Raw genomic sequence first — 23,208 nt, forward strand, 5'->3', positions numbered from 1 at the left:
GGCCGGCTAATTTTTGTATTTTTAGTAGAGACGGGTTTCACCATGTTGGCCATGCTGGTCTCAAACCCCTGACCTCGTGATCTGCCCGCCTCGGCCTCTCAAAGTGCTGGGATTACAGGCGTGAGCCACCGCGCCCGGCCGTTCTTTTCATATATGATAGGAGGACGAGAAAGCTCTGCCTCGCAGAGCTAGTAGGATGGGGTGGGGAACACTGGAGGACAGACGGAACTGGCTGCACCTCAAGCTCTTGGAGTGGATTGTCTATGGCTCTCCTCTTCTCACCTGGGAAACAATCCGCTTCTTCATATCCCTTTCCCATCGGCAGAAACCTGAGAGTTGTCCAGAACTTTGACCAGGATTGGATTCAGACTAGCTGAGTCGCCCTCACGACCTCTGGATAGGGCTGCCCCAGTTACTTTGAGCCTGTCACTTTAAGAAAGACGACGCTATCCTATTTCGACTAGTCCTGCCTGTTACGGAAGGTTGGTCTCTACACCCTAGGTCTGAGCTCTGACCCGGAAGTAGACGCCGCTGGGAGAGAAAAACGTTCGTGACGTACGAGGTCCAGCATCAAAGGGGGCGGGCCGAGAGGGGCGTGCTTCGATAGTGCAGAACTCTCGCTGCAACTAGGGGGGTCCACGCCTCCACCTTTTCCCCGCCTCCTGTAACTCATTGGAAGAGGTGTGCGCCAATTACTGTGCCGTTACCCAATGGCTATTCAACTGTCTCTTTGGTTCCGCCCAGTTGGCTACCCTGGGTTGGCAACACCTGGGTCTACGCATGCGCTCAAACGCTTTTACGCTCGAACTTGCTTTAGTCCTGGACTCTGCGCACGCCCAAAGGGCACTCTTCGCGTCCTACCGCGCCATCACTTCTCTGCGCTTGCGCATTCGTGCCGTCAAGTTTTCCTTTTCCGGGTCCCAATTGGAACCGTTGGGCGCATGCGCCACTGCAGGCTGGCGGTTCGCGGCTCCTTCTTCCGGCCTCCTCCTTAGGCCGGCACCGACAGAAGCCGGGCGAGCGCGGAGCCCCAAGCGAGTGACCTGCGACCCCGGAAGTGGACCCCAGATCCTGGGGTTCTCCCTTGTCCGGAGACTAGGGAGCTGTCGCCTGCACCCCGGGAGCACCCACCCCACGCCCACCTCTGGATGCCGCCGACGGGTGCCCGGCCCGTGCCCCGCGCCTGCCTGCCGGCTCGGCTCCTCGGAGCAATTCTGGGCCAGGAGTGGGGACCTGGACCCCGCCCCTGATGCAGCCCCACCCCCGCGTCCGGGCCTTGCACCGCTGACTGTCCCGGCCGGCCCCGCCCCCTGCTCGCACCCACGCGCGGCCGAGACCCCCTCCCCCGCTGGGGGAGGCCATGGCGTGAGCGTGAGGCCGGGCCCCGGGGCCCTCAGGCGCCAGACGGGGCATGGGCCGGGGGCAGCCCCCATGAGGGTCCCGGGAGGGGGGCGCGCGCAGCAGCGGCGGGGCCATGGGGTCGCAGGTGTTGCAGATCCTGCGCCAGGGGGTGTGGGCCTCGCTCACCGGCGGTTGGTTCTTCGACCCGCACCAGAGCACCTTCTCCAACTGCTTCCACCTCTATGTCTGGATCTTCCTGCTCATCTTTCCCTTCTTGCTGTACATGGTGAGACGCCACGGCCACCTGTAACTCCAGCCGGGAGAGGGAGGGCAGCCTGGCAGGGATTCGGGGCCGTGCCCTGGGCTCTGGGACGTGGAGAGAGAGGAATCACTGCAGAGTTTGGGTCTGTGTGGAAGAGAGGCCAGAGTCTTCCTTTCTTGGATCGAGTGACCTTGAACCCCACACTTAATCTCATCCAGCTAAGCAGAATACAGAGCCCTTTGCCGAGGTCTGTGTACTGGTTGTGTGGAGAGGTGATGAAACTTTCTTGTGAGTCTGTGAATCCCAGCTATGACGCTGATGGCAGGTACATCCTGTGGGTGCAAGGCTTTGTGAAAAGGGACCTGGCTTACTTTCATCTTCAGGTCCTGCCTCCCAGCTTGATGGTGGCCGGCGTGTACTGCCTCGTGGTGGCTGTCATCTTTGCTACTATCAAGACTGTCAACTATCGGCTTCATGCCATGTTTGACCAGGGTGAGATCGTGGAGAAGCGCAGCTCTACCATGGGGGAGCTGGAGGAAGAGCCTGCCCAGGGGGACAGCAATCCGCCCAGGTGGGTGGGTTAGGGGCTGTGCTGGGGATTGAGGGTTTTTGGTGCCTGGGCCTAAACCTTGCAGGATGGAGCAGGGGCTTAGGGCACATTGGCTCTCTGAGTGATTGTGAACACTTGTCCTGTGTTAGCCCTGGAATTGTAAAGTGATTTCTGAAGAAGAAGCAGTGACAAAGATGGGAGAAAGTAGCATACACAGAGGAGAGGTTAGCTCAAAGCTGCTGCTCTTTTTCACTGCCAGGGACCCCGGAGTGGAGATGACAGTGTTTCGGAAAGTCAGTTCCACACCCCCGGTGCGCTGCAGCTCCCAGCACTCTGTGTTTGGCTTCAACCAGGTCTCGGTGAGTGGGCCTGGACCTTAGCTTGTCCTCCTGTTCCTCCGCGAGCCAGTCCCTACTGTGGGTGCGTCCTGAGCCTACTTCTTGCCTTGTTTGCTCCTTCACGCCTCTCTCTGTCTACTCAGGAGCTGCTGCCCCGAATGGAGGACTCTGGGCCCCTCAGAGGTAGGTGGCTGCTCTTCAGGGTTGGAGCATAGTGCTGTGGAACAGGGGCTGGCATGCTGTGCCAGGGGGTCCTGCTGACACCTCTGGGGCCATGGTTGCAGACATCAAGGAGCTGGTGCGGGAGCAGGGCAGCAACAATGTGATCGTGACCTCTGCTGACCGAGAGATGCTGAAGCTCAGCTCGCAGGACAAACTGAGTGCGTGGGCCTTATGGGGCCGAGGCTTGTGGGCTAGACCAGCTGTTTCGTCGTTGAATCCCCTCAACTTTGGCTCCATCCTGGGTCTTCTCTGTATTCCTCTGTGGGACCTCCCCAGTGTGCTGCTGTGGCTGGGCTCTCAGGGAAAGTACAGGGCATAAGACTCCCCTTAACCACCAGTTTTTTTTGCAGAAAATCCTTTTTTCATTTTATGTCTCCCTTTCTTTTGGCAGTTGGAGACCTTCCCCAGACGCCTCCAGGGGCTGTCCCAGACCACTCTCTTCCCAGTACAGACTCTTCAGAGCCTTCTCCCCTGGCTGGAGATGGAGCGCCCTGGAGTGGGAGCAGCATGGCTGACACTCCCATGAGCCCCCTGCTGAAGGGGAGCCTCAGCCAGGAGCTGAGCAAGAGCTTCCTGACCCTGACCCGGCCTGACCGGGCCCTGGTGAGGACCAGCAGCCGACGGGAACAACGCAGGGGGGCAGGTGGCTATCAGCCCCTTGACCAGCGGGGCTCAGGGGAGCCCACGCCCCAGAAAGCCGGCTCCTCAGACTCCTGTTTCAGTGGCACTGACAGGGAGACATTGAGCAGCTTCAAGAGTGAGAAGACCAACTCCACCCATCTGGACAGCCCCCCAGGGGGGCCAGCCCCTGAGGGCAGTGACACAGACCCACCCTCTGAGGCTGAGCTGCCTGCCTCACCAGATGCCGGGGTCCCCTCAGATGACACGCTGCGTTCCTTCGACACGGTCATTGGAGCAGGGACGCCACCGGGCCTGGCTGAGCCGCTCCTGGTTGTGCGGCCCAAGGACTTGGCCCTGCTACGGCCTAGCAAACGGCAGCCACCCCTGCGAAGACACTCTCCACCTGGCCGTGCCCCTCGACGGCCCCTGCTTGAAGGTGGGGGCTTCTTTGAAGATGAAGATACCAGCGAGTGCAGTGAACTGAGCCCGGCCTCCAGTCTCCGATCGCAGCGCCGCTACAGTACTGACAGCTCCTCCTCTACTTCCTGCTACTCCCCTGAGAGCTCCCGGGGTGCAGCAGGGGGACCCCGGAAGCGGAGGGCCCCCCATGGGGCTGAGGAGGGAACTGCTGTGCCCCCCAAGCGGCCATATGGGACCCAGCGGACGCCTAGTACCGCCAGCGCTAAAACACATGCCCGTGTGCTGAGCATGGATGGGGCTGGGGGTGATGTTCTGAGGCCCCCACTGGCTGGCTCCAAGGCTGAGCTGGAGGCCGAGGTTGGGGTGGAGCAGGCTGCTGGTGAGCCTGTTGTGCTGCCTGCTGAGGCGCGAAGGGGACCCGCTGCCAACCAGCCTGGCTGGCGGGGGGAGCTGCAGGAGGAAGGAGCTGTGGGGGGAGGTGAGTGTTTGCTCTAGAGGCAGGGGATGGGGGACGTGAGCTACGGGCTTGGGTTTGGGCAAAGGGCAGGTAAGAGTGGACCTGGTCAGTGTCAGCTCAGCTTCTGTCGTAGGCAGCAGTTGGACATGGGCCTGGTGATGATTGACATTGCCTGCCAAACCTCTTAGACATGGGCTCAGCCACCTGGCTCCACATCCTTGATTAGCACCTGAGTCTCTGTTCCCTGAGGACTGTCATCATCCATACTCATTCTCCCACCACCACTGGGGTGGGGCAGGGCAAATCTGTGTCATCCTTGTTTGCAAGTAAGGAAACTGAGCATGGGGCTGTGTGACCTGGCTGGGCCTCAGAGCCAGGGCGTGGTTGTACTAAGGCCTTTAGCTCCCTGGCGGAACACCGTCCCCAGTCTTACTCCCCGAGCCGTGTCTGAGCATCTGTCACTTACACTTGGGGGCCTCTCTCTGGGCAGCGGCCGAGGAGACTGGCAGGCGGGACCGCTCAAGCAGTGTGAGGCGGACCCAGGCCATTCGGAGACGCCACAATGCAGGCAGCAACCCCACCCCTCCAGCCTCTGTCATGGGCTCGCCGCCCAGGTGAGCACCCTGCCGGCTGGGCTGAGGGGCCCCGGGGGCCGGGGAGGGCCCGAAAGCTCTAACTGGCGCTGACCTGGAGCTGACCCTCTCCAGCAGCCTGCAGGAGGCTCAGCGGGGCCGGGCTGCCTCCCACTCCCGGGCGCTGACACTGCCTTCTGCGCTGCATTTCGCCTCTTCACTGTTGCTCACCCGGGCCGGTGCCAATGTGCATGAGGCCTGCACCTTTGATGACACCTCTGAGGGTGCTGTGCACTATTTCTACGATGAGAGCGGTGAGCCTTTCCCAAGCCCGGTGGCCCGGTGCCTCCCCGCCCTCCCCCAACAGCCTGAGTCCTCCCAGCAGTGGTGCTCGCTCGGCCTTGTGGCAGGTATACTGCTAATGCTGCCAGACATCATCCTTGCAGCCTCTCTGAGGCACGGTGTCTCTGTCATCTTTTTCTCTGCTGATGAGGAAACAGAGGCTCAGCTTACAGTACAGGGGAGATCTAAAGCCAGGACAGGTGATTGCCATGCCCAGGCTCTTGACCTGTAGGCCCTTTCCTCTCTAGAGGCTGGGCTGCCCTCTCAGAGGACACAGCACAGGGTTCTGCCTCATTTGATGGGTCTGGTGCCCATGTGAGCAGGGCCTTGGTGCTCCGTCTCTGCCACGCTGCCTCATCTCCCATACCCTGCCCCAGGTGTGCGGCGTTCCTACACCTTTGGCCTGGCTGGAGGCGGCTACGAGAACCCTGTAGGGCAGCAAGGGGAGCAGACAGCTAATGGAGCCTGGTGAGTTCCCAAGCCTGGCCTCCCAGGCCATTGTCTTGGTGGCCTGCATCTCTGGGAAGTTCCCTGAGCCTGGAGTTTGCTCTCTTCCTTCTGGGCTTGGGCAGGGGCAGCTCAGACCTGCAGGGGGAGGATGGGGAGCAGCAAAGGACAGACTTTCTGGGGTCCCTGGCTCCATGACACTCCAGGCAGGAAGTTTCTAGGAAGCACAGCCTCAACACTCGGGCCAGGGTCTGGGAGGGAGGCACTTCTGCTCCCTGACCCCAGCACTTGTCCCTTGGGCCCTGGTTGGTCTCGGCACAGACAGCCCTACCTGCCTGGCCTTGGCCTCGACCCCACCCAGCCCCAGGGCTCGCCCGTGGGGGGATCCTGATGGCTGCTGTTCTCACAGGGACCGACACTCGCATTCCTCCAGCTTCCACTCGGCTGATGTCCCTGAGGCTACAGGCGGCCTGAACCTGCTGCAGCCAAGGCCTGTGGTTCTGCAGGGCATGCAGGTGCGCCGGGTGCCACTGGAGATCCCGGAGGTGAGGAGCAGCCGGGGAAGGGCCGTGCCAGTGGGGCGTGATGGGGTGGGCAGATCACTGAGTCCAGCCTGCATAGAGAGCTTGCCCAGGCGCCCCGGGAGGGACGGGCAGTGCTGAGTGAGGGCTCCAGGGGCCCTACTGTGTCTGTCCCGATCTTTGATGCTGGCAGAGACTCTGAGTCTGAATGGCTGGAGAAGTCATTTATTTGCTTATTCTACGAATGCCTCTGGAGTATATTCCTAACTCTGGAGGGGCCCACAGTGAACAGGGGTCATGGGTGTTAATGATGATAGTTGCGGAAGTGGCAGTGTTCTGTTGGCAAGCAGGGACCCTGTGGTGACTGTGCTTCCCTGCGTACACTGTGCACGTGTGGCTGCTGGGGTGTCTCTGTTAACGCTTCCTGTCTCAGTATGGTCATTAACAGTGCTCTGTCGGCCGGGCGCAGTGGCTCACGCTTGTAATCCCAGCACTTTGGGAGGCCGAGGCGGGCGGATCACGAGGTCAGGAGATCGAGACCATGGTGAAACCTCGTCTCTACTAAAAATACAAAAAAAAATTAGCCGGGCGTGGTGGCGGGCACCTGTAGTCCCAGCTACTCGGAGAGGCTGAGGCAGGAGAATGGCGTGAACCCGGGAGGCGGAGCTTGCAGTGAGCCGAGATTGTGCCACTGCACTCCAGCCTGGGCGACAGAGCGAGACTCCATCTCAAAAAAAAAAAAAAAAAACAGTGCTCTGTCACTCTTAAGAACATCACAATTTGGACAGTAAATTTATATACTTAACTATTAATACCAGAAGCGCTGAGAATGTATAAAACACCATCTCAGAGCTTAAGGAATGATCATAAAAGGGTACCCGGCACCTGACCCTCAAGGCCACAGATAGGTTGGGCAGCCCCCAGAAGCTCCCACCTGCCCCCTTCTGGTTCATTTCTTCCTCGTAACCATGTGGGGTGGAAGCATGGCCGGTGGCCGCCTCCGGAGGGAAGGGCTGCGTGCCTCTGGCTCGCCATTTTATCCTTGGAGCCCAGGGCAGGGCCGGGCCCATAGGTGGGGCCCCGCAAGTGTGTGCTGAGTGAAGGATACAACAAACGAGAGAGGTCAAGTCATGTGCCCAGGGCCTCAGGGCTGGCATTGGCACCTAGGCCTGTCCTCAAGGCTGAGCCCTGCATGCACTCTCGGATGGGGTAGTCAGAGTGACAGTGACAGGCCCTGTCTGGGAAGAGGGTAGCATCTGTGCCAGGTCCCAAAGGACAAGTGGACTTCCTTGAGCTTCAGAAGAGGTGGGAGAGTTTGACTGGAGAAGACAGGCATGGGAGCGGGTGACTCTAGGCAGCCCCTGCAGCCATTGGGCGATGTCCTGGGAACCTGGAGAGAGGAGGAGCCCCTTGGGTTGAAGGGTTTGGGTGGGGTCCAGGGCCCCTAGATAGGGGCCTTTATGTGCTGATGGAAATGGTCAACCAGACCAGTGTGCTGAAGGGGGGTAACAGTAGACCGTGCGGGGGTTGGCGGGGCTGACGGCCGCGGCTGTGGGGACTGCAGTTTGACCTGCTGGACCAGGACTCCCTGCACGAATCCCAGGAGCAGACACTGATGGAAGAAGCGCCACCCCGGGCCCAGCATAGTTACAAGTACTGGCTTCTCCCTGGCCGCTGGACCTCTGTGCGCTATGAGCGGCTTGCCCTGCTGGCTCTGCTGGACCGGTGAGTGTCCCGCAGCCTTGGCCCCCAATTCTTGGAAAGCCCCTGGACCTTGGCTCCCCAGACTCTGTACCTGTGGAGGCAGTCATGGCAGCAAAGAGCCTGACTCGGGGGAAGCTGAGACCCTGTTGTTGGCTGGAGTCTGCAGTGGTGGTTCCTGTGGTTCATTTGTGGTGTAAAGGGGTGGCCAAGTAGGTGGTGCTGTGTTAAATCTGTCTATTCAAAAGTCCTGCTGAAAAGAAACTTTTTTTGAGACGGAATCTCTCTCTGTTGCCCAGGCTGGAGTGCAGTGGCGTGATCTCAGCTCACTGCAAGCTCCGCCTCCCGGGTGCACGCCATTCTCCTGCCTCAGCCTCCCGAGTAGCTGGGACTACAGGCACCCGCCACCACACCTGGCTAATTTTTGTATTTTTTTTTTTAGTAGAGATGGGGTTTCACAGTGTTAGCCAGGATGGTCTTGATCTCTTGACCTTGTGATCTGCCCGCCTCGGCCTCCCAAAGTGCTGGGATTACAGGCGTGAGCTACTGCGCCCGGCCATCCTATTCACTTTTTTTTTAATAGCTTCTGTTGATTTGAAAATCGAGTGCTGTAACCTAGAAAAGCTTACAGATCAGTTATCTCATCTTTCCCATTTCTCAGAGGGGACACCGAGTCCTAGAAAATCCGCTAGAGAAGTCAGATGACGTACCCGTTGTAGAGCACTTGGGCCTAGAGCCCATGTGGCTTCGCGTCCATCTGGGTTTCTCTAGGCACAGGGACTGAGTGCTGGTCCCGTGTGCGTAGCGTGGCACGCCCGAGGCAGCATGCACGATGTAGCCATGTGCAGTTAACTCAGCCTCAGCTGGGGATGGCTGAATCCCGGGAATGATGGCACCCTGAGCTCTCAGCCCTCAATGTCCAGAGCAGGCAAAGATTGGGAAGGAGAGAGCAATACAATGGTCACTGCAGCAGGTGCTGCCGGGCCACATCCTCACAAAGTTATAGGTATTAGCATCTTCAGGGGACAAGCGTCTGGCATGGGCAGGATCCCAGAGCTGGGCCTTTAGGGCAAGATCCATCTCCCCCACTGCCCCACTGGAAGGTGAGGCAGGACGGGCACGCCCTGACTCGGCTGTCCCTGCAGGACGCGGGGAGTGCTGGAGAACATCTTCGGCGTGGGCCTGAGCAGCCTTGTGGCCTTCCTGGGCTACCTGCTGCTGCTGAAGGGCTTCTTCACTGACATCTGGGTCTTCCAGTTCTGCCTGGTCATCGCCTCCTGCCAGTACTCCCTGCTGAAGGTCAGGCCGGGCTCCCTGTGTTTCCTTCCCCACCCAGCTTTTCCCAAGATTGCCCTTCCCACAACTCCAGTTTTAAGGAGTATAAGCTGAAAGGTAGATAATCTGCCCAAGGTTCCCTAGAGCTGGCCAGCTCTTTTACAAGCAAGAAAACTGAGGCTCAGGACAGTTCGGGGGCCTGACCTGGTCACTCATAACTGCCTAGTGGTGGAGCTGAACAGGTCCGGGGCCTCTGACCATCCCGTGGGCATCGGCTCTAGTTGCCAACGTAGCCCTGTCTCTTCCAGAGCGTCCAGCCTGATGCGGCGTCCCCTATGCACGTGAGTACCCATGGAGCAGCGCCTCTGGCCAGGAGGCCCCGGGAGGGGCTGAGACCAGGTGGGGAGGAGGGTAGGGCATGGAGGGCTGGGGCTCCCTCACCACCCCCATCGCCCCCACCCGGCCAGGCTCTCCAGCTTGGACCCAGGGCCAGGCCCGGGGCCCTTGAGTGTGTGCATGTGTCAGAGGTGTGGCCAGTGGGGGAGACCCAGCTTCTCATGGGCTGACCCCTCAGGGCCACAACTGGGTGATCGCATACAGCCGTCCTGTCTACTTCTGCATCTGCTGTCTGCTCATCTGGCTGCTGGACGCCCTGGGCTCAGCTCAGCCCTTCCCACCTGTCTCCCTCTACGGCCTCACGCTCTTCTCTGCCTCCTTCTTCTTCTGTGCCCGAGACGTGGCCACTGGTGAGGCTGGGGCAGGGATGAGGTGGCCCAGGAGAGTGAGTCCCCGAGGGTGGGCCGTGGGAAGCCAGCAGGCTGACTGGGCCTTCGTGTCCCTTTCCTGCCAGTGTTCACCTTGTGCTTCCCCTTCGTCTTCCTCCTGGGCCTCCTGCCCCAGGTCAACACCTGCCTCATGTACCTGCTGGAGCAAATAGATATGCACGGCTTCGGGGGCACAGGTATGATGCCCGCAGGTGGCTCAGGGGTGGGGCCCGTGTGGAGGCCCTGGAGGGCCCTCGGATTGGGGCCTTGGCTCCACCATTGCAGAACCTTCTCCTGCATCTGTACTGCAGACTCAAGGTTTCCGCCCTCTCCCCTCTCCTTCCCTCCCCAGGCAAGTGGTTTAAATTTGAGAATCTTGGAAGCTCTGAAGGCTGCTTGGGGCTTAGGGCAGCAGAGAACAATGGGCTAGGGGTGCCTTTCCAGGGAGGCCAGGCTCTGGGAGTTGAGGGGAAGCGTGGCTAGGGTTGAGGTGGGTACCTGCAGGTGAGAGCTGGGCTGTACTTCTCCCCTCCACACAGCTGCCACCAGCCCGCTCACGGCAGTCTTCAGCCTCTCCCGCAGCCTGCTGGCTGCTGCCCTGCTCTACGGCTTCTGCCTTGGGGCCATCAAGGTAGGGGTGGCTTGCGAGGTGGGGGCATGCTGCAGTGCGTAAGGATGGTTGGGGCGGGGCTGTGAACTGGGCCCAGCAGTGGCTTCTCACACGGGGGCAGCCCGGGCCCCATGCTTACCTCACCTCCCCTGACCAGCATGGATTCTCTCCCCAGACTCCGTGGCCAGAGCAGCACGTCCCTGTCCTCTTCTCAGTCTTCTGTGGCCTCCTGGTGGCGCTGTCCTACCACCTGAGCCGGCAGAGCAGCGACCCCACTGTGCTCTGGTGGGTGCCCGCACGCGCCTGTGCTCACGCTGGTGTGTGTGCTCCAGGTCGTGTGTTTGTGTCTGCACAGTAGGGGTTTGTGGTCTGTGCAAGTGCCCGTGACTGGGGCTGGGGGGGAGGAGGGGCGTTATCCTCCTGACTCTTCCTCGCCCCCAGGTCTCTGATCCGGAGCAAGCTCTTCCCTGAGCTGGAGGAGCGCAGCTTGGAGACAGCCCGGGCCGAGCCCCCGGACCCCTTGCCTGACAAGATGCGCCAGTCGGTGGTGAGGGGGCGGGGGATGGGGGCCTGTGGGGAGGTGGTGACAGGTCCTGGGGGTCCTGGGAGGGGCGTGTCCAGCCCGGGCTGCTGGGCAGCTGAGTGTCTCTACTGGCCGGGCAGCTAAATGTCTCTCCTGGCCCTGCAGCGTGAGGTCTTGCACTCTGACCTGGTGATGTGTGTGGTGATCGCCGTGCTCACCTTCGCCATCAGCGCCAGCACCGTCTTTATTGCCCTGAAGGTTTGTGTGGCATGGGCCGCCGCTGCCTTTCGCTGTCTTGGCGGGAGCCTGCTCAATCTGAGCGCCCTGGGCAGCCCCTCCCCAGCCTGTGCCAGGTGGCCCTCTGTGGCCCCTTGGCCTGCTCCCATCAGCTGAGCCTCTGGCCTCTCCCTCCTGCAGTCGGTGCTGGGTTTCGTGTTGTACGCACTGGCTGGGGCCGTGGGCTTCTTCACACATTACCTGCTGCCACAACTCCGCAAACAGCTGCCCTGGTTCTGCCTGTCACAGCCCGTGCTGAAGCCGCTGGAGTACAGCCAGTATGAAGTGCGTGGTGAGTGCCCGCCCCTGATGGCCAGGCCTGGGCAGTGGTTTGGGCTGCAGCCTGGCTGGTGGGAGCTGTGGTCCTCTCAGCTCAGGAGTGCCAGCAGGGGGCACTCCCTGCCCACACTACCCTTTCTGCACCCTCCCTGCCCTCTGTATCCATGTTGCCTGGCTGCACTCTCCACTTACTCTTCTCCTCGTGCCCTGCTGTGCCCTTCCCTTGCCTGCGTTGCCCTGGTCCTGCCCTCCTTGCTGTCTGTGAGAAGACGGAAGAATGAGAACCCCAGGGCCCTGAAGGGATCTCTTGTCCAGAATTAAACACTGATCACCAGTGGACCAGAGCTGCCTGGAGCACATTGTCACTGGGCTGCGTAACGGTTTTTAAAAAATCCTGGAGCCTGTATTTTAGCATCTCGATTTGAGATATGAAGATCCATGTTTCTTGAGTTTTTCTTAAACGACAGAAGATTTTGCCTCCCAGACTAGCATCCCTCTGTGGCTACAACCAGCCTAAACCGAGGGGTCTGCCCTTTAGAAGGGCCCAGCTCACGGGCTCACTGTGCACTCAGGCCCTAGCCAGCCTGCTGTACGTGGGTGTTTGCGATTTCATTATTGGCCTTGTTTTCGCAGACAGCAGAGCAGGGCACCTGCCATAAAGCAAGCCTCAATGTGCTAAGTGGCATGTGGAACCCTTGCCCTGCTGGGGCTCGTTGCTCCCATTTGAGCTGCCACAGATCAGCCCCTCCCCGCAGGGTCTCTGAGGACTCAGGACCGCACAGCCTGCCCTCCTAAGGAAGGACTTCCTCAGGGAAGGCAGGTGTGTGGAAGCCAGATGCTGAGTCCTGGCCTCTCCACACAGGTGCCGCCCAGGTGATGTGGTTTGAGAAGCTGTATGCTGGCCTGCAGTGCGTAGAGAAGTACCTCGTCTACCCCGCCGTGGTGCTCAACGCCCTCACGGTGGACGCCCACACAGTCGTCAGCCACCCGGACAAGTACTGCCTCTAGTGAGGACCACCCCACCCTCAACGATCCCATCATCCGCTTTCCCTTTTGATCCATGGGGAACCTGAGGCCTAGAGAGGGAATGAGTCATGTCTAAGGTTGTTTAGCAATCTAAAGCAGGACCCCAGCTCCTGACACGCCATCCCAGGAAGTGGTTGCCTCTTCAAAGGCAAATAGGTTCCCACCACTCCTTTTGGAAGAGCAGAGACTAAGAGTCACGGGCCCAAAAGAGCAGGGACCAGCCCAGCAGAGCAGAGGCCAGGGGTTGCTCTCCGGCCAGAGTAGGCGATGGATGGGACACCTATACCCTCTGCCCCAGTCCCCTACCGAGCACCCGATGCCTGCCCCTCGCCCACAGCTGCCGGGCGCTGCTGATGACCGTGGCTGGGCTGAAGCTGCTGCGTTCAGCCTTCTGCTGCCCCCCGCAGCAGTACCTGACATTGGCCTTCACCGTCCTGCTCTTCCACTTTGACTACCCGCGCCTCTCCCAGGGCTTTCTGCTTGACTACTTCCTCATGTCCCTACTTTGCAGCAAGGTGAGTTGGTGGCTGTGGCCCAGACACCAGGCTGCCCAACGGGAGCAGAGCCAACTTCTGCCTGGGTGGGAAGAGAATTTCCTGAGGGCCTGTGGCCACTGCTCTGTATCAGCCCCGTGGGCCTTTGCAGCAGCCTCTTAAGGAAGGAGTTACTTCCACTCTCTACAGAGAGGAAGCTGAGGCTGAAGGAGGTTGAGGGACTTGCCTCAGGCTTCCAGAGAATTGATGGTCAGCCAGGATTTGAACCCAGGCCTGTCTGACCCCACGACCACCTCCTCAGAAATGGTTAGGGTAATCAGGACCTGGTCTTATCCTCGACGCAGACCTCTGAGTTCTGCACTCTTTTGCCACCCTGGATCCAGAGCCATCAGAGCTGAGTTTCAGAAGCCCCTAGTGCCTGGGCATGTATAGGTGGTTTGCCGGCTGTGGCATTGCCAGGGCTTGGGGGGCTCTTTGAACTAAGGAACCATGCTCCTGCACTCTACTGGAGGCCAGCAGTGGTGCCTGGAACCCCAGGCAGGCCTGAGCCTTTTTCTCCTTCACGTGGACATTCTGTTCTTGTTTTCTGGCCTGGCCCAGGATGGCGGGCATCCACACTGCGTACCATCCAAGGGCAGGGCCTGTGGCTGTCCTCGACTTTCAGTACTATAGTCCAGCTTCAGCCTCACCAGTGACCTAGTGGCATGACTGAGGAAGTCATTTACCTTCTCTATCTTTTCTGAACCTCAGCTTTTCCATCTGTGAAATGGAGCCAGCAATAGGAATAAGAAGCTCGCAGGGTACTTGTGTGAACTAAATGGCCACCGCCCCCTTAGAGCTCAGCCAGGGGTTGCTAATGGTATCAGGTGCCTTGAGCCATGTCCAGAGCACAAGGGCTGGCAGTGATCTTGAGCCTGGCCCCAGTGGGCCAAGCCAGCGGGATGACTCAAGCCTCTGAATGGGGCCTGGCATCCGAGGGCTTCCATGAGTGACCGTGCATGTCTTTTTTCTTCTCCCTGTTGGCCCTGTCAGCTGTGGGACCTGCTGTACAAGCTGCGTTTCGTGCTGACCTACATCGCGCCCTGGCAGATCACCTGGGGCTCGGCTTTCCATGCTTTTGCCCAGCCCTTTGCCGTGCCACGTATCCGGCTTGTGTTTGGGTGGGGGTGTGCAGGGAGGGCTGTGGCCTAGGGCAGTGGCGGGTGGTTGGGGGCTGGGAGGTCCTGTTGCCCGCCGCCTCCTTGACTGTGGCTCAGACTCGGCCATGCTGTTCGTCCAGGCCCTGCTCTCGGGGCTCTTCTCCACGCCTCTCAACCCGCTGCTAGGCAGCGCCGTCTTCATCATGTCCTACGCTCGGCCCCTCAAGTTCTGGGAGCGCGACTACAAGTGAGTCTCACAGGAGGCGGGAGCATGCCCAGCAGGGCAGGAAGGGAGGGGTTTGGAGCCCAGGCTGGAGGCCACCCACAGAGGGGCCCACAGCAGGTATGGGAGGGCTTGGTCACAGTGGGGACACGTGAGGCAGCAGGTCCGATGCGGGCAGAGCCTGCACCAGGCCAAGGCCTCAGGTTCACAGCTTGGGGATAGTGGGGTCTTCCCCGCTTCCTGGCTGTGTGTCCTGTGTGAGTCCCTTCATGTCCCTGAGCCTCAGTCTCCTCATCTGCCTGCATAACGGAGCTGTCCTGGATGGCGCTGACCTTGTGGCATAGGGAGAGCATGAGCAGGGTGCACCCTCTCCACCTTCTCAGCCAACCGCCTTGTTGCACTCTCTCTGAACAGCACTAAACGTGTGGATCATTCCAACACCCGCCTGGTCACACAGCTGGACCGGAACCCTGGTGTGTACCCAGCCATCCAAGGGGCTTTAGGGCAGGGCCTCCCTGGGGAGGGAGCCTCGATAACTTGTCACTTTGTCCATTTGCCTGTCTGTTCTGGGTCCTAGGCGCTGATGACAACAACCTCAACTCCATCTTTTATGAGCACTTGACACGTTCGCTGCAGCACACGCTGTGTGGGGACCTGGTGCTGGGCCGCTGGGGCAACTATGGCCCTGGTGACTGCTTCGTCCTGGCCTCCGACTACCTCAACGCCCTGGTGCACCTCATCGAGGTTGGCAATGGCCTCGTCACCTTCCAGCTGCGTGGCCTTGAGTTCCGGGGTGAGCCGCAGGACCAGGCTCGGGTGGGCAGGCACGGCTCGGGCCTGATGTGGGAGCTGTGTTCAATAGCACATGCGAATGAGGTCCAGTCCAGCTCTGCCCAGGCTGGCAGGTGGCCTTGGGCAAGGCACTCCTCCCTCGGCCTGCGTTTCCCAGTCTGAGCAATGAGGTGGCAGGGTCTCTTGGCCAAGCCCTGTGCCTGCCCCAACTTTAGGTCTCAGTGACTCTACAGGTCGCTGCAGTGAGGGCCTGGGCCTGGAGGTCTGAGTTCTCACACCCAGCCTGCTCTGTGGTCTCAGGCTTGGCCCATGGGTTGGGCGCCATGAGTGAGCCAGCTCCTTCCTCTCAGGAAGACGTGTGTTGGATGCCCTAAGAGTGCAGAGGGGCCAGACCCTGTGTCCCTACTCCCTCCCGCCCTGCCCTTGGATGCTGGGAGTTGAGAGGAGAAAGGCAGGCGCTCCTTTGTGAATCTTGGCATCCAATAAGGTTGACTCCCCTGGCGTCCAGGGGGGTGAATGGCAGCAGGTCTCTGATGCCATGTTGGTCACTCTCCCAGGACAGGGCAGGTAGGGGTTGTCCTGGTGACCCCTGACTGCACACCCCTCCTCCACAGGCACTTACTGCCAGCAGCGAGAGGTGGAGGCCATCACCGAGGGTGTGGAGGAGGACGAGGGCTGTTGCTGCTGTGAACCTGGCCACCTGCCACGGGTCCTGTCCTTCAATGCTGCCTTTGGGCAGCGCTGGCTGGCTTGGGAGGTGACAGCCAGCAAGTACGTGCTGGAGGGCTATAGCATTAGTGACAATAACGCTGCCTCCATGCTGCAGGTTTTCGACCTCCGCAAGATCCTCATCACCTACTACGTCAAGGTACGGTGGGCAGGCGCGGCTGGGCAGCAGAGCCCTTGCGAGTGAGCGCTCGCTGACCAGAGGCCCCAGTACCCCCCTCTGGGTTGTTGGGAGCCTGTTTTGTCCAAGGGAAGTCGAGGCCTCAGAGAGTTTAAGTGTCCCCTGAGGTGCCACTGCCAGACCTCAGGTTGCAGGAGCCTCTGTGCCCATGTGGCTTTGATAGGTGCCCAGGCAAGGAAGGCTTGCTTTGGGCAGTGAGTATGGGGCAGGTGGGCAGTTGCAGAGGCCAGCCTTTGAAACCACCAGCCCCCTGCCCCCAGCTCACCCAGCACAGAGCATTGGTAGAGCTAACAGTTGTCACGTTAACAATCGTCATGGGAGTAGCTGCCTGAGCAGTAGCACTTACCACGGGTGGGCGCTATGCTGGGCATCTCTCCTGAGCTGGGTGGAGTCCCCCACCCTTTGAGAGGGGCCCTGCTATCTCACAGATGTGGAAGTTGGCTTGCAGAGGTTCCAGAATCTGAAGAAAGTGGCCAAGCCAGGCTTTGAACCCAGGCTGGCCCTGAGCCACAGAGTTTTCCTGCCTCAGCCTGGGGGCTCTGAGCCAGGCCTGAGGATCTTGAGACCTCTTGGGGGTGCTGGGGGTTGGTGAGGCAATGTGGGGTGCATAAGGAGCCCTGGAATGGGGGTTCTGATCAGCCTGGAATGTTTCTTCCCTGTGTGCCTCAGCTTACCCCTTGAGAAATGGGGGTTATTGCAGTTCTTTGAGATGGCAGAAATGTTGAGGCTTGGCCAGGCGTGGTGGCTCATGCCTGTAATCCCAGCACTTTGGGAGGCCGAGGCAGGTGGATCATTTGAGGTCAAGAGTTTGAGACTAGCCTGGCCAATGTGGTGAAACCCCATCTCTACTAAAAATACAAAAAAATTAGCCGGGTGTGATGGCGGGCACCTGTAGTCCCAGCTCCTCGGGAGGCTGAGACAGGAGAATCGCTTGAACCTGGGAGGCAGAGGTTGCAGTGAGCCGCGATCATACTACTGCACTCCAGCCTGGGCAACAGAGCAAGACTGTCTCAAAAAAAAAAAAAAAAAAAAAGGAATTTTGAGGCTTGTGGTGCCCAGAATAAGGGTACTGGGAGTGGGGTGGCCTGCTGATCACAGTCCAGGCTCCCACGTGCCTTCTTAGGATCTACGCTGGCGCTCCCTGTGTTGGGCTCGGGGTGGCCTACTGGGGCCCAGGTGAGCCTGCCACCTAGGTTCCCTCTGGGGCAGTTTCACGCGGTCCTGGCTGTCCTTCTCCAGAGGAAATCCTGTTCACACCACATATCAGAGGAGCTGTCATTTGTCATTCCTTCTGCCTTCCCAGCCACTCCTAGGCAAGGATTTGTGAGACCACCCCCCTCTCATCAAGAAGGAGGCTGTGTCTAGAGAGGGACATTCCCAAGTCACCCAGAGGTCATGGCCCGGTCCACCTTCTGGTCCCATCTTGAGAGAGGTTCCCTTGCCCAGGTTGCCCTGCTGTGCCTGCCAGGCCAGGGCCAGCAGGTTGAGATGCGCCTGGCCAGGTCTCTTGTCCCATGGGGAAGCTGACTTGCCACATCTAAGGCTGCCTCAAAGGCTGGGCAGAATTTGAGTCTGGAGGAAGTGCTTGGAGGACCTGGGGTAGCTCCGCTGAGGATGTGGACCGAGGGTGAAGTTTGGAAGGACAAGTCAGGGCTGCCAGGAGTGGGGCGGGGGAAGGCAGGTGTGCTGGGGAGCCTGGTGCATCTGGGGAAGTGTCCCAGCTGCAGGGATAGGTCCTTTCCAGCCTTCAAGGTTGGCCAGTCGAGGCGGAGCCCCTCCCATTAGCTTTGCCTTTCCCGTGGGAGTTACTGGGCTCTCAGACCTGCTCCTGCAGCTGGGAAAGGCCACAAGAGCAGGAAAAGGCACCGTGGCTTGAGGCTGCACGGAGTCTGGGCAGTGCTTCCCAGGAAGCACCTTTGACAGAGCCCAGCTCGCAGTGAGCGCTCACAGGTGGAGCGGCTGCTGGTATTGCCCCCTGTCTTCAGTTTCCTCCTGAGATGACCGTGAGTGTTGTGTCAGAGAAAAGGATGGCACTGGTGAAGGTTAACCAAGCACCTGATATGTGCCAGGCCAGCTCGTCTCCCTGTCCCTGAAGCTTTTCTTTTTTCTTTTTTTTTTGAAACAAGGTCTCATTCTGTCGCCCAGGCTGGAGTGCAGTGGTGCCATCTGGGCTCACTGCAGTGTCCACCTCCCACGTTCAAGCAGTCCTCCCACCTCAGCCTCCCAGGTAGCTGGGACTACAGGCATGCACCACCACGCCTGGCTAATTTTTGTATTTTTTGTAGAGATGGGGTTTCGCCATGTTGTCCAGGCTGGTCTTAAACTCCTGGGTTCAAGCGATCCTCCCACTTCCGCCCCCCGAAGTGCTGGGATTACAGGTGTGAGCCACCCTGCCTGGCTGAAGCTTTTCTTTTCTGGGTCTTTTTAGCAGCTCTGGTGGTGCCTGGATTGTAGAGGCGAGCTATGGGCAAGAAAGTCAGTCTGAAGCGGGTCTGCCCTGGCAAAGGGCCTGCCCCATTAGCTCCATCTCAGGGTGGCACGTGGAATCCCCATCACCTCACTGGCTGCCCTGCCGGCCTTAACCTGCCCGTGCATCCTGGCCATGCCAGCTACCTGCCTCCCAAAGCTCCTGTACTTTTGCCCGAGTCCCTGCTTATAACCAACAGGGCCTTTTAACAAGAGGTCCAGGACCCCCAGCTTTGGGTAGCAGATGTGCCTGTGGCTTCTTTCTGAGGCGAGGCCTTGATGGCTGTCATGCTTCAGCTGCCTAAAGGGACCTGTGACCCAGGCGCTCTGAGGCAGGCCCACTACTTCAGCCTGCCCTTCCGGCCCTGAGATCTGGATCCCGCAGTGTCATGATGGGGAAGGTCCTGGGTTCAGACTGCAGTTCAGTCTGTCCTGCCCCCCTCGCTCCCTGCCCCCTGCCCATGTGACGTCTGGATGCTCCTGCGCTTGGGGTTATGTTTGTGCAGGAACACCAGCTCCTGCTGCTGCCTGGCCCATGGGCTGCACAGGCACTGAAGGTTCACCTGAGGGCCACACCACAGTGTCAGGGACAGCCAGAGGCAGATGGGGGACCGGGTTCAGGGCAGGTGGGGCCAGCTCCACCTTGATGACTTGGAAGCTGAGGTGGTAAAGGTTGAGCGTGATGATCTTGTTCTCGTCGGGGGCTGCCATTTGTTTGAGCCTCAGTTTCTCATATGAACGGGGCATATTCTAGGGCAGAGGCAGGCAGATGCTGCCTATGAGTGCTAGCCCCAGCACAGGACTTCCCGCTTCCTGGCGGCTTTGTCACTCCTCCCTGGCCTAGGGGAAGGAGCCAACTTGCCTGGTTGCTCTTGAGAGCTGAGATGGCTCTAGGAGCGGGGCCTCCCAGAAAGCGGACTTCAGCTCAGTCTCGGGGAGGAGCCTCTGAACCTCCATGCTTTCTCCTCCAGTGGCCAGGGCTGGGACCCCGGCCTGACGCCTGCCCCTCCTCTCCCAGAGCATCATCTACTACGTGAGCCGCTCACCAAAGCTGGAGGTGTGGCTCAGCCATGAGGGCATCGCGGCAGCCCTGAGGCCTGTGCGGGCGCCTGGCTATGCCGACTCGGATCCCACCTTCTCACTGAGCGTGGATGAGGACTATGACCTCCGCCTGTCTGGCCTCTCGCTGCCCTCCTTTTGCGCAGTACACCTCGAGTGGATCCAGTACTGCGCCTCCCGGCGCAGCCAGGTCAGGCTCCACTACCTGAGGCTGCCACCTGGGGCTGTGGGACCTGGGCTTCCCCGCTCCCCCTCTCCCCATTTGGTTTCCTCTCACTCTGAGCCTCCCTTGGCCTGGGCCCCAGCCCCCACTCCAAGTTCCCTGTCCCAGGTCTGAGCTGGGCTCTGGGACGGGGGTCCTTATGCCACAGCCCGTGGACCAGGATTGGAACTCCCCGCTGGTCACGCTGTGTTTTGGCCTGTGTGTGCTGGGCCGCCGGGCCCTGGGGACAGCCTCTCACAGCATGTCTGCAAGGTGAGTGCTCGGGTGTCCCGCTGGGCCTACTGCCGTCCCCACCCCACCTCTTCCATGAAGAGCCTTGTGGTCTCTGGTCGCAGTGGCCACAGAAACTGCAGTGGCCCTTCCTGTCGGGGTACCTCTTCTCCCGTGGGCAGGGCACTTCCCGGTCATGACCTTGCCTGCTCCTCAGTGCTCCGTGAGAGACATGGGCAGAGATTGGCCTCTTTGTCAAGATGGGGAAACTGAGGCCCAGCGTGAGGAAAGGCCTCTGCTTGGATCACTCTGAAGCCTTACCCCTAGGTCCTCGACACCCCTCTCTCCCCTCCCTGTTTTTCCTCCCACTTAGCCTGGAGCCCTTCCTCTACGGCCTGCACGCTCTGTTCAAGGGGGATTTTCGCATCACCTCCCCACGTGACGAGTGGGTCTTTGCTGACATGGACCTGCTTCACCGCGTTGTGGCGCCTGGGGTTCGCATGGCCCTCAAGCTTCACCAGGTTGGGGAGGGGTGTGCCCAGCAGCATGGGCAGGTGGGGAATGAAGCCTCTCTCCAGGGCAGGGGCCACTGACCCCTGTTCCCGTCTTCCCTACCAGGACCACTTCACGTCCCCTGATGAATATGAGGAGCCAGCAGCCCTATACGATGCCATTGCGGCCAACGAGGAGCGGCTGGTCATCTCACATGAGGGTGACCCAGCATGGCGCAGCGCCATCCTCAGCAACACGCCCTCCCTGCTGGCGCTGCGCCACGTCCTGGATGATGCCTCCGACGAGTACAAGATCATCATGCTCAACCGGCGCCACCTCAGCTTCCGAGTCATCAAGGTTGGGCCGGCCCCACCTGCCCTAAGCCCTGCCCCCAGCCCCCCTTGGGCCGGCCCCCTGACCCTGGCGTATGGCTCTCAGGTGAACCGGGAGTGTGTGCGCGGCCTGTGGGCCGGGCAGCAGCAGGAGCTGGTGTTCCTGCGCAACCGCAACCCCGAGCGTGGCAGCATCCAGAACGCCAAGCAGGCGCTTCGCAACATGATCAACTCCTCCTGTGACCAGCCGCTGGGCTACCCCATCTACGTGTCGCCTCTTACCACCTCGCTAGCTGGCAGCCACCCCCAGCTACGGGCACTGTGGGGTGGCCCCATCAGCCTGGGTGCCATTGCCTGCTGGCTCCTGCGCAGCTGGGAGAGGTGAGGCTACGGGAAGGGGTGACATGTGGCGCGGGAGGAAGCTGAGGTGCAGTACGTCCCTCCTGGGTCTCAGAGGGAGGACGTCCTGGAGCCAGGGCTTGAATCCCGAGAGATGACGCCCTCCCAGAGCTGGCCTGCCCCTCCTAGATGTCACCTTACCCCCAGAGCTGACAGTGGCCTTTAGCCGTCAAGCACTGTTGACAACGCACTCTCAAAAGACCACGCAAAGTAGGTGGCAGCTTCTTAGAGGGGAGGATCCTGGGGCTCAGAGGTGTTAGATGACTTGTCCTGGGGCTGAGGACTCGTGCTTGTGAAGCCTCTGGCCTCAGCCGTGTCCCTCCTGATCCCTTTTCTACCTCTCCACCCCCAGGCTTCACAAGGGCTGTGGCGCCGGCTGCAATAGTGGCGGGAACGTGGATGATTCAGACTGTAGTGGGGGCGGTGGCCTGACCTCCCTCAGCAATAACCCCCCCGTGGCACACCCCACGCCTGAGAACATGGCAGGTGAGCAGGCAAGGCTGGGCTGAACCCGTGGGTGAGGAGTGCAGCCCAGCTGAGGTCTCTGCTGTCTTATCTGTCTCCTACAGGCAGTGGTGACCAACCCCTCCCACCAGGCCCTGGCTGGGGGCCACGGTCCTCCCTGAGTGGCTCTGGTGATGGGCGGCCCCCACCTCTGCTGCAGTGGCCTCCCCCTCGGCTCCCTGGACCACCCCCTGCATCGCCTGTCCCCACAGAGGGTCCCCGGACCTCACGGCCCCCTGGCCCTGGTCTCCTCAGTTCTGAGGGCCCCAGTGGGAAGTGGAGCCTTGGGGGCCGGAAGGGGCTGGGAGGATCTGACGGGGAGCCAGCCTCAGGGAGCCCCAAAGGAGGTACCCCCAAATCTCAGGTAAGGCACCTGTGGGAGGGTTGGGTCCCAGAAGGCTAAGGCCTGCTCACCCACCAACCTCTCTCCCCTCCCCCAGGTGCCTCTAGACCTCAGCCTCAGCCTCAGCCTCAGCCCCGACGTCAGCACTGAGGCCTCACCCCCCAGAGTTTCCCAGGACATTCCTTGCTTGGACAGCAGTGCCCCTGAGAGTGGCACACCTACGGGTGCCCCGGGTGACTGGCCTGCCCCTATTGAGGAGCGTGAGAGCCCAGCAGCCCAGCCCCTGCTGGAACACCAGTACTGAGCTACCTGGCGCCCACTGGACCTCCTCCTAGGACTCAGTAACGGACGTGCTCTGCTGCCTCTCTGCTGGACCACAGAACTGAGTGGCTTTGGCCTCCATGTCTGAACCCTGACCTTTGGCTGCCTTGGCCAGAGTACCAAAACTGAGTGACCCAGACCTCTGACCTTGACCCCTGATCTCTCTCATCCCCAGTCCAGGGCCTGGGCCCCCCAGATGGAGGCAGTCAGCCTCCCAGCCAGGCCCTAAGAGCCAAACCATGGGCTGGTCCCACTTGGAGCCTGTGGCCAGGACCACCTCAGCCCCTGGGCCTGTACTGCCTGCGGGGGTGGCCCCCTTGGCCTGGTCTTGGGGCCTGAATTGTGGGAAGGGTGGTTTCTTTCTTTCCGTTTTTTTTTTTTGTTGTTCTTTTTTTTTTTTTTTTTTGTGCTTTGGAGACATCAGAATTAATAACACTATTTTTGATTTTGGTTGACAGTTTCTTTTTCTACCTGGGAATGGGTACATAATACTACAGGCGGCCAAGTTGGGATGGACAAGCACACAGGGGTGAAGGATGTGGGGCTGAAGTATAGTAGAGATCAAGGGCAGACCAAGGTGGGGTTCAGGTAGAACCGAGTCCTCTTCCCCGCAGGGCTGCTCCCTTTTCAAGCCTTTATCTGAAGGGTATTGTCTGCCATTTCCCACCATATGGTCAAAGACTTCCAGGTCTGGTGGCTCCTACATTTATCAGGCTTGTCTTTGGCCAAAGCCTTTCTCTGGACCTCAGTTGCTCCA

General features: G+C 60.1%; 1 protein-coding gene across 4 annotated transcripts; it reads left to right on the forward strand.

Moving 5' to 3' along the window:
• The first annotated feature begins 757 nt into the window (after positions 1-757).
• PCNX3 (pecanex 3) lies at positions 758-22,901 on the forward strand. Of its 4 annotated transcripts, none has more exons than XM_055256407.2 (35): positions 758-1,627; positions 1,987-2,174; positions 2,413-2,512; positions 2,635-2,674; positions 2,776-2,871; positions 3,105-4,232; positions 4,702-4,825; positions 4,919-5,097; positions 5,503-5,593; positions 5,982-6,117; positions 7,658-7,818; positions 8,940-9,093; positions 9,378-9,410; positions 9,644-9,815; positions 9,920-10,030; positions 10,373-10,464; positions 10,619-10,728; positions 10,885-10,990; positions 11,132-11,224; positions 11,384-11,534; positions 12,384-12,528; positions 12,885-13,062; positions 14,074-14,182; positions 14,298-14,427; positions 14,818-14,876; positions 14,981-15,196; positions 15,810-16,063; positions 19,587-19,817; positions 19,999-20,102; positions 20,434-20,581; positions 20,679-20,909; positions 20,991-21,265; positions 21,636-21,769; positions 21,853-22,151; positions 22,228-22,901. In XM_055256407.2, the coding sequence occupies exons 1-35, from the start codon at positions 1,475-1,477 to the stop codon at positions 22,432-22,434; spliced, it is 6,138 nt and encodes a 2,045-aa protein (XP_055112382.1). In that variant the 5' UTR covers positions 758-1,474; the 3' UTR covers positions 22,435-22,901. The 4 variants fall into 4 exon arrangements, with proteins under 4 accessions (XP_055112382.1, XP_055112501.1, XP_055112599.1 ...); XM_055256526.2 differs by having other exon boundaries at positions 7,676-7,818; XM_055256624.2 differs by having other exon boundaries at positions 7,697-7,818.
• Positions 22,902-23,208: the final 307 nt, after the last annotated feature.

The sequence above is a fragment of the Symphalangus syndactylus genome, chromosome 1 (assembly GCF_028878055.3).
Source record: "Symphalangus syndactylus isolate Jambi chromosome 1, NHGRI_mSymSyn1-v2.1_pri, whole genome shotgun sequence".
In the NCBI taxonomy this organism is placed as follows: domain Eukaryota; kingdom Metazoa; phylum Chordata; class Mammalia; order Primates; family Hylobatidae; genus Symphalangus; species Symphalangus syndactylus.